Here is a 10,972-nt window from a genome sequence, read left to right on the forward strand (position 1 = left end):
GTAGCAATAAAGGTACAGTACTACAAGCTTTATTAACTATTCAATTATTTTTTTTGGATAAATGGATAAGGGTTTGAATGACTAATCTAACATGTTTGATGATTGATCGTTCTTGATTCTAGTAACCCGAGTATGTCATCGGACGGCACATGGACAGACACATACTGGCCTGTACACACCGCCTACGGCAGGGAGTTCCTGTCCCTGGATGTGAACTCCAGCGCCACGGGACGCGGCCCGCGACTCAAGCAGTGCGCCTTCTGGAAGAAGTACCTGCCTCAACTCATCGCAGTCACTAGTAAGTCTCTTCTTCATCTTGTTGTAGGCCTTGTGGCCTGTTTTTAAGAGGGATTAGCCTGCTGCGATGTCGATTCCCAGCTTTCCATCCATCTCTATGGTCTGCCCTGGAGTCACCGTACAGTGGAATGTGGGGGAGTCTGAATGGTTCTTTTCTCCTCACATACAATTGTCTTCTTCTTTGCCTACCCCACCTAACAACATCTTCAATCTCGCATATTTCCCTTATCCTGGCGTTTCTCATTATCTCGTAGGCTCTTGCCAGATATGCTTCTTAGAGTCTTCATTTCTGACACTCCAAGCGCGTTTTTTGTGCCAACGGTGTCCGCTTTTATTTTCATGACCTGATGATGAGATGATTATTCCATCCTTAATAGCTTAATGAAATCTTTTAATTTATATTATGTTAACTATTGTATGACATGTTTTTGCTTTGTATTATCACTTTGTATAAATCGAGGCAGATTTAAACAAATTTACTTGATATGCCTACGAACCTCACTTCTCTTATATACTTATAAACTACACTTGTACTCTACACAAACATCTCTTGTATTCTTATTTTTACTACACACATCGTCTTAACTCACCAAACATCATTTAATACACTCCCACTCTTTTTTAATTTATTTTTTATCTAGTCTGTCTTTGGTCGTTATTATAACATAAATGTGGAATTGTGTAATTGGCTTTTTTATGAAAGTCACTATTTTTTATTATTTACTTTTACTAAATGTAAAGCTGTACAATTCCTGAATAAATAAATAAAAATAATAAATAAAGAAAACAGTAGTTTCGAATAAGTGTTTATAAATGTGGTATAAGTGAACGATGAATGATAAGGAGAGTGTTTTATTACCACACCACAAAGTTATCAATGCTTTTAACATACAAAATAAACACATTATTCCACGTCAATCAATATTTTGGTCATCTCGTTGCAGGTAACTTAGAAGCAGCCAATGCGCCGAAGCCGCCTCAGACCTGCGGCGCCAGCAGTCCGGGGATGCAGCAGCCCCTGCTGACCGCCGGGGCCCTCCTGCTGGCGCTCGCCTGCTCCGGGCACTTGCGCTCCTAGGTCCGGAAGAGACAGGAACCCCAACGGGGGGAAAACCTTTCAAACATATCATTTTAGAAGTCGCGTCGGCTAGCAAACGCGACGCTCCCTGTCATATCAACTAATATACTCTAAAAAAATAAACACACAAAACGCCCAACGCAATCGCGCAGATTAAAACACATAGTCTCTAAGGATTATCATGTTGAAATAATTTGTTGTATGTATTCTTATCACGCACAGATTGTCATTTAATCATTTCCGTTGCTGAGAATTTGTTTGGTTTTTCAATTGTGAAAATGGTGAAAAATTACCTAGCCCGTTTGATGGGGTGTCTCCTCTCTCGGGTGAAGGTAATCCTTGAAGGCTCTCGCCTCAGGAGCCAATTTTCTGGAGAAGTTTTCGAGGGTGTGTTCCAAACGTTGGTGTACAACACATCCTTCAAACGAAACGTCCTTCTGCCTCATAGGCAAAATCTGGGCACAGGCCCGACCTACGCTACCGAATTTCACTACTGTGTTTTTCAATACTTACTTCAAACGTTTCCCACACTTGCAGTAACTTGTTGATGCAAGATTTCAACAAAATTTTGCATATGTCTAAATTTTTGTTCCAAATGCTGGATTTGCTCCGCACAAGATTTATTCTTAAGATTATCATTGATATCTCAGCATAGATACAACTCTATTGAAAGATGGGAATATGGAATCATGGCTTACAACCTGTCATTGGCTGTCATTATCATGACTGACAGACAACCTTGTTTTTCTCCATAGGGCACTGCATCGCATCGACATAGTGTAATCTTGATCATCACTTACATGAAGGCAAGGTGATCAATTTTGCACTGATGCCAGTCCAGGGTAATAACAAATAAATACAATGTGAAAAATCACTAATATTTATTTTACCCACAATACTGAAATTTGAGAGAGTTGTATACTTGTATATGCTTCAATTGTAAAAAAATAGCTGCATTTTTCGAGTAAAACGACATCTATGGTAGAAATAAGTAAGTTTATTCTAGACTATCATGAAATTTATTTACCAGGCAATGACAAATCTTTAGTCCCATAGATTTTCATTTTCCCATCTTAATAAACTTGTGTCTATGTTGAAATATCAATAACAATTTTGAAAAGATTTAAAATTATATACAGTCACTCTTCATGTAACAAACCAAATACACATATAGCGCTACTTGTCTCTCGGTAATGTGATTATCAGCAGAGACGTCGTAATATAATTGCCCATGACTTATGGAGATGTTCCGGATGGTTCCGGCATTCTTTAAAATGTGTCTGAGTATGCTGCGCTCTCTGGAGTGCTTCTGGTCGTATTGTATCACTGCATCTTGTATGAGAACTCTCCGGAATTTTTCGGAACGGAGGAGTTCAATTGAGAATTGAATTTGGAGTTCAATTACCACTCGGCTTTACGGCCAAGTGTGGTTGTTAAGTGAGGACTGGCTGTAAGCCTTGCTGCTTTTTAGTTAGAGAATCAGCAACAAGAGGTTAGTAAAACCGTAGCCTGATTCAATAATATTTCAGAGTAAGTATGTCTTTGGATGGGATCAAAAATGTATTCATTAATTTTAGGTTGAAAAACATGAAAAAAACATTCTCTTTTTTCTTTCAAACAAATAAAATCGACTGTTTATTGTTTTCAAAGCTTTAAGCACCTAGATTCGGTGTTAGGGTAGACTTTCGGTTGAATAGTTTCCGTTAATTAGGAAATCACTCGTTTTATACGTCGTTTGTCCGGGAGGAGAGAAGATTAGTAAGAACGAGAAAAATCGGAAACGTACGCTATAAAAAATATAACTTGTGTAGTCTTTCGGGACAACGTAGATTCGATGTAACTTTGCTTTTGAAGTAAACTGCTAATTTTCAATAAGGATGTTTGATAATACAAGAATTATATTTATATATTTAAGGGAAGTTGCCATAATGAAATTATATTAGGTAATCAAATTTAAGAGTAGTTTTTTCTCCTTACATTTCGAAACTATTTTTCCATAAAGTTTATCTTATCAATTTTGAATTTTTTTCTTTGCCCCTTCATTCTAAATCTTTGGTATTCTCAAAATTGGATGGGTCATACAGCAATGTAATAAAATTGTGTGATTAGTTTCTAAATGTATGGATAATAAATTACATAGTATTGTTAAGAAATAATTGATATTCTCAATGAGTTAAAAGCAAATACAAAATCAACAGTTTACAATGCAATTTCTTGATGGAATTCGATTGCAATATTAACTGAAGGAGAAGGATTTGAAATTGCCTAAAATTAATTTTCACTCGATAACTTAATAATCATTCAAAAAATTAATGTATATTTTTTGTTATCTCTATAATACTACTAAAGAATACAATAAGTATTTGTGTCGCCTACTTCCAAAACCCGCCAGATCCAATTTTATAAGATTTTAAAATAAATACTCTATTGGAATGCCAATTGTGGGTTCTATTGTTTAAAATATTTATATATATCTGAAATATCCGATATATTCATGAAACTTGCATTCTGACCCATATCGGTCAATCAGAGAGAGGGGATAGGTCAAAAATTAAGATGACGTGATTATCGGTTTGTCTCGTGTTTTTTTTTCATATACTAAAAAAAAATTAAAACAAAAAAAATTGGGATAATCCTCTATTTCAAAATATTTTATCTAAAGATAAACATATCTTTTAAACATAAATATTGCCAAAGGATTTTGCATTTTTTGTAAAATCGACTTACATGGATCTGGCAGATTTTGAAAATAGACAACACAAATAAAAAGGAACATTTGAATTTTCAATTAATGATCTTATAATATATATAATATTAACAATATAAACATTATGTTGAGACATCTACAATTTTTATTATTATATGTGTACTTCTTTTCCGTCTTATTCCTCATTACTGAGGATTGTGACCTTTGTGGAAGCAATGACTCTTCTCCAGTTATCTCTTGATATGTGTACTATGTGAAGCACCCTTGAGGTATTATTTTACGAAAATGGCGCCATATAAGTTATCCAATTTTATTATTTTTATTATTATTATGTGTGTCCATAATGAATTAATTTTTAATAACCAATAATCATAAACAACCCTCATCGGGGAACATATCACTCACTCCTTTCAATAACGTCAAATATCAAAAAACTTGATTTTTCAGAAGATCGTTTTTAAAGTTTAAGAATATAATAAAATGTATACAAAATAAATATCAAGCCACTTATTGAACTTTTTACTTTGCAACAGATATTTTTAGGTAAAACCTTAAGGTTTTTTCTCCATTTGAAAAATATTAAGTATTTTTAAAAAAATAATTAAACAATACCTTTTCTTCAAAATGCAAAAACAACACTTTCTGCCCTGTAGCGGGTAAATATTAAGTTAAAAATATGTCGCTTTTGCTGGGATATAGTACATTTTCTGGGCATTCTGAAAACATGTACAACTGAAAATTGTCGATTTTTGATATATGACGTTGTTGAAAGGAGTGAGCGATATGTATTCTAGCATAAAAAATGAATAAAAATGTAAAATAAAAAAATCCTACATTGGTAGAGATATACTGTCCTCAAATATACTGAAGGCCATGTTTTAATTCAAACGACTACTATATGTTATGGGATAAACCTCAAAATATTTATGATATAATATAATAAACACTTATGGTTCTTTCAATATTACAACAAAATAGCAATATTGAAAGCTATAGAGAAGCATAAAGTGATAGGCAGTCAAATTAGGTAATAATTTTTAAAAATAATTCAATTAAGTCATCTCAAAGCTAATCATAACCAATCAGTACATAAATTTGATTGCGTATTTTGTATTTCTAGCTCCAAATTTGACAATTTGACATAAAAATTTAAGTCGTAAAGAATATACACCAAGAAAAAGTAAGGAGTACCAATCAATAACGAATTCTTTTAAATAAAATGTTGCTTAAATCGGTTTATATTTATAAATATCACTTAAAACTAATCACGCCAATCAGTTTACAAATTTGATTATGTATTTCCCAATTTCACATAAAAACTTAAGTCGACAAGAAATACATACCGAGATATAGTGAGTGTACACAAACCAAGTATTTTGTAGATGTCTCAGTATAAACAAAGGAGAATCTCACTAATCTAAACAGTATTCACAAAAGCGGATACGGAGAAGTTCCCATAAATAGTCTTTAAACAACCACCGAAGGTACTTGATGCTTAAACGGTCACTTAGACAGTATAAACACCTTTAAACAGAATAAAAATCTTATACACCCTATTCTTCTTTTGTGTCGATCCTGTGGGTCTGTGGTCTGCAGCAACAAATGACACCTCCTTCGCCAATCCAGTCTATTTTGCGAAACCCTCTTCAGTTCCTCATACATCGAACAGCCCATGTCCTCATATAAGTCGCAAAGATATTTGCGGTGTGGGCTTATACACCATAGACAGGCAAATGATAACTGCAAGTCCAAGATGTGCAAAGTATCAAAATGTGACATATTTGATACCTTACTTAATCAGAGTTTAGGAGTATTTGAAGGGTTAATTAAATTAACACATGTTTTTAAATTAACACATTGTTTGTCTTTTACACACTTTTGGTAAAGAGTGGGAAATGCTGTTAGGTGTTCTATTTGCTTAGTTTAGAGTATGAGAGACGCCAAAAAACATTGTACAGATCGGAATTGGGTTTGCGGTTACTTGTGATCAGCATACTGAATGTAGATATTATTTGTTTATTCATACTGCATTAACTGTATTTTCCTTTTTTTCTTCTTAACACTTATGTACAAGCACTACCTGCCCTCTAATTTAATTTAAAACAGCTGTATAAGGTTTAGATTTTGACCAGTATTATCCACTATTATAATTCAACAGAAAACACTGGATTAGTGAGATTCTTTTGAGTAAATGTCTATCAATATAGTTTTTGTATTGTATTTAGTATTAAGAAACGATTCAAGTTTGTAGGTATGCCTGCTATACAAAATGAAAAAAAAGTAAGAATGTATTTATTTGTATGTTTAACCTATAATTGTGACAATATAAATTTACATTAATTGTAAAATTGAATATCGAAGAAACATTAAAAAATGTATGACCCCAAAAAGGATTCGAGTATAAAATTTAAAACATATTATACTATGTTTAATTATTAAAAGTAATAAAGAAAGGTTAAGGGATTGCTTATGACTTAAAATTAAAATCTATTATCAAGAGATTACTCTATCTGATTATAATTTTTACTAAAATATCCGCAAAATGAAATATAACTAGAATAAGTAATAGTTCTTCCGTAATCTATTATAGTTCTTTCATAGGTGAGATTATTTTTATATTTTATTATACTTAACTATGTATATTTCAAAAAAATTATGTTCAAATTTTATTTCGAGATATTAATTACATACAAGTGTCCGATTGCAACTCACTAGAATGATAAAATGATGACAGAATATTAGATTAAGTATTCTTCTTATATTCACTTTATCTGCAAGATGGTTTGCTTCTCTTGGTCCTGATGGTCCAAGCTTTTCAACTCGGCGTACCCACTACAGCGCACGTCGGAGATGTTTTGGTCTATGCAGTTTAAGCGAGGTTATTCTTCTGTAGTTTGTGCCTTTGCACATCCCCTCCGCAATCACAAGAAGCAGGCCTGGGTGTCTTATATTATGGCCTATCCATTTGGCTCGCTGTTGTGCTACGTTATTTAGTAAGCATCTAGACTGTTTTGAATATTGAAAGCATTAACTTTGTGGATCATATTGATATATTATTTTGAGAAATAAAAAGAATTTGTTTTTTGATCCACTCACATTTTTATTAACAACCAACTAGTTTCGAAAACAACCTGTTGCCCTCTTCAGGGTTTCATTTATGATTCATAAATTAAACCTTGAAGAAGGCAACAGGTTGTTGCCGAAACTAATTGGTTGTTAATAAAAATGTGAGTGGATCAAAAAACAAATTCTTTTTATTTCTCAAAATAATATAGCATCTCGACTCCCCAGCCCTGCTTGATACTTCATCGTTCTCTACATGTTCCAACCGATGAATCCCTAACATACGCCTGTAACCCAACATCTCAAACGCATTCAGATTAAGCTATTGTTAGGGAAATTATATCTAATGTCCTCATGTGATATGAAAATATGTAAACATAACATAGACTCAAAGTAACTCAACATGACCTAAGTTATTATAACTAATGATTCATATTAAACAGTCAAAGCTAGGTCAACCAAGCTTATGTGACACGAGGAAAACTAATGACCTAACATGACAAAAAATGTCATATGTCAAGATAGACTTAAGTAACCTATGATTCATATTTATCAGTCTAGCTAGGTAAACCAAACCGATGAAACATGAGCAAAACTAAAGACCTAATATAACAAGAACAAAAATTATGACCTATTTCAACATAACAAGCTAGGTAAATCTCATAGCTAGGTAAACCAAAGCAAAATTAAAACGAAATCTAATGACCTAATTGTAACAAAACCCTCATCGTCTATGTCAACACAAGTAACCTTAGAATTCATATTATTTGAGAGACTTGTTAGATAAAACAAACCTAACTAATGTGAGAAATGTACTAGTTTTACTACAATGTAAAATATCTCTTTAAAATCGTGGTGTACAAAAACCATGTTTGTGGTTATTAACAACAAAATGTGGTTTGTTTGAAAAAAAAATGTTTTGTGGATCAATGACTTGTTTAAATAATATGAAATATCATGATGCTTTACACCTCAATCAGTGTTTGGTAGTTGTGATTGTATTTAAATTGCACATACATTCAACAAAATGGTTGAAAGACATTAAATTTGTTCATGGAATTGTTTCTGACATTGTTCATGGTAAATATCTGGAAAAACTACATTAAGACAAATGGGATAGAGTCCAATGAGTACCACGGCTAGATGAGGTCATCAATATATTTATATTCCATAAAAAAAGTGATATTAATATTCGTCTTTAGGACAGATATACTGATTCAAAAACAGGTATCACAGAAAATCATGCTAAAAAATAAAAACAAAATTATGATGGACACTGGATCTGCTATTTGGAGTTCATTTTTATATTCTACAGTGTTTGCTTTGCCATATTAAAAAAATCTAAATCTAAACTCCCTTGAATACAAACTTGATCATTTTTTACATGAAAATTCTTCCACCAGTCTTACTCTTTAGATATGGAGACAAATATAAGAGTGAAAGATTTCTATCATTTATTTTGAACCCCCTGGAAATGGAGCCCGTAAGAGGTTACGGGAGGTTACGGGATGAGGATCTACAGTAGCCAAATGGACTCATTACCACACTCCGGAAGTGGAGTTAAAATGCACATGTAAATCAATGCATCTCTTTTCAACTGTTTGTGCATGTATGTACATTATTATGCACTTTTACTGGCAAAAAAATAAATTAATAATTAGCAATAATTTTTAAGGTGGTAAAACTTTGTACTTTATGATATCACATGAATATGATAATAAAGGGGTTTTGAGTGTGTTGCAGCATAACATTATACATTATCAAGACTAAACCAGACAGCCAATTTTGGACATGATGTTTTTAGACAGTAAAAGGATTTGTTGACAGCCATTGCTGTTTGTTTTTTGATGAGTTATAACTAAAGTTCTTGGACTTTCACGGCAGTTCATGTTCTTATTGCGTTTTTCTGAGTTATGCCATTGTGTGATGAAGCTCATGTCATTAGAGTAATGTGTCAAATTATAAAATATTACAAATGTCATTAATCAAATCGAAATAAAATAATTTGAGATAGTATTCCTTTGAAAATCTTGAATAAAATAAGATTACACGTCTTTTTTGTTTTTTCTTTAATGGATTTACTATATTTATTTGGGTCTATTTCCATTAATATTCTCTATGGAATCTTATTGGCTTTAATGCTTTATTTAAAACCAGGCAGTAAGACAATTTTCAACTACAAAGATGTAAAAGAAAGATTTGAAATTCTCCTAAAACAATGTTTCACTAGATAACTTGATAATCATTCAAGCAATTTCATCCATATTTTTTGTAATCTTTATAATTACACTCAGGAATACTTCCGTATTTCTTCTTTTCAAATATACAAGTCATGTGATCTTCAATTTATTGTTTTGAACAATATTCACAGAATCTATGGTCAAATCCACTCCGTCAACATGGTCCGTGTCACATTAGAAGCATGCACTGGAACATTTGCTTCATGACATGTTATTTATTTCACTCTAACTACTGCACACCACAGCTGCATTGAGCGATGCAGATAATTGCAACACTGAGACTTGCAATAAGTATAATTTTATGAAAATAGTGCTATATAAATTATCCAAATAATTGTTATGAATATTGCAATAATTCTCACCACGCTGTCTAGCATATTACATGTGGCCACTTATTGTGGCTTGTAACAAGCTCTATATTATTATAACATACAATATTTATATGAATATATGACTGGAGTCTTTTGAATCCCGATTCGGAGCATGTTAATACATTTTAGATAGGTACTTTGGGTGAGGAAGTATAAACAATACACATCTTTTTCATTAATATTATGAGGATATTCACAAATGTCTATCGCATGACAAGAAAGAAAAAAGCAATAAGAAAAATCTGGCAACACTTCAGAATATTCAAATATAATTTTTATCTTGGGTTTTTAAAAATAATTATTATTATATAAAACATTTATATATAGTTATACACCTAAATGAATTTAAACTATTCCTAAGATATGTATTTTTAGCTGGTATTACCATGGTCTCTAATACAATAATTTTTCACGACTTTGAATATTCTTATATGCTATGTAGATACTTACCTGTCATAAACCTATATAGTGCCTATTAGTCACTTTTCTATTTAAAGTCCATTGTTATAAGTATAATAAAAGATGTGTTTAATCTTATTAGAATATGGTGTATGAGATGTTTTATAATACTTGACCGTTTATTTATAATGTTTAATCAAGCAAACGCTCAGATGAAGATATGAAATGTGGGTGTTCCTTGTGCACTATTATCTCGTTAGTTGTGTTATTCTTTGGGATTAGGCTTCTTTCTATTGAAGAATTTTAATTTGTCTTTTTAAATACATTTAAAGCAATAAATATGTTTAATTTGCTTCGTGCAGATACTTTAAAAATATATAAATACCCTTCTGATAAGGTTTTTATTGATAATTTAACATAGGCAAAGATATTATTATGAGGTAAATATGGAAGTCAGAATATTTACAGATTTTATTACCTATCATTGACTCATAGGTGATCACTTAACAATTATTATTCTACCCAGGATTGACAAGCAAATTACCGAAATTTGAAAAGTTATATATGTATATAAACAGTATGAAGTACTATAATAACATGTATGTATGCACACAACTTATTTAAATCATAATATAACTGAAATTTATAGATTAAGCTTATTTATTTTTTGTCAAAAACTAAACCCAATGGAGCTTGCCTTCTATTATTTTTCCTTATTACAAGGTGTGTCTCAAAAGTCATGTTTTTTTGCCACACATTTACTGGTTGCAGAGTATTCCAACAAGTTGAGAGGTGGAGGTGACTGATCTTTACAGCG

The 10,972-nt window shown here is 32.0% G+C and overlaps 1 protein-coding gene across 1 annotated transcript in view; it reads left to right on the top strand.

Moving 5' to 3' along the window:
* The window catches only part of LOC148303005 (acetylcholinesterase-like), a 93,434-nt gene extending 91,936 nt beyond the window's left edge, over window positions 1-1,498 (top strand). Inside the window, exons 5-6 of the mRNA XM_088270715.1 lie at window positions 123-298; window positions 1,242-1,498. Of these exons, the coding sequence (XP_088126841.1) occupies window positions 123-298; window positions 1,242-1,375 (310 nt within the window). The 3' untranslated portion in view covers window positions 1,376-1,498. The remainder of the gene's footprint in view (window positions 1-122; window positions 299-1,241) is intronic.
* Window positions 1,499-10,972: the final 9,474 nt, after the last annotated feature.

Source organism: Brachycentrus maculatus, unplaced genomic scaffold, assembly GCF_059751285.1.
Source record: "Brachycentrus maculatus isolate JH-2025_06_01 unplaced genomic scaffold, ASM5975128v1 h1tg000393l, whole genome shotgun sequence".
NCBI classification, from domain to species: domain Eukaryota; kingdom Metazoa; phylum Arthropoda; class Insecta; order Trichoptera; family Brachycentridae; genus Brachycentrus; species Brachycentrus maculatus.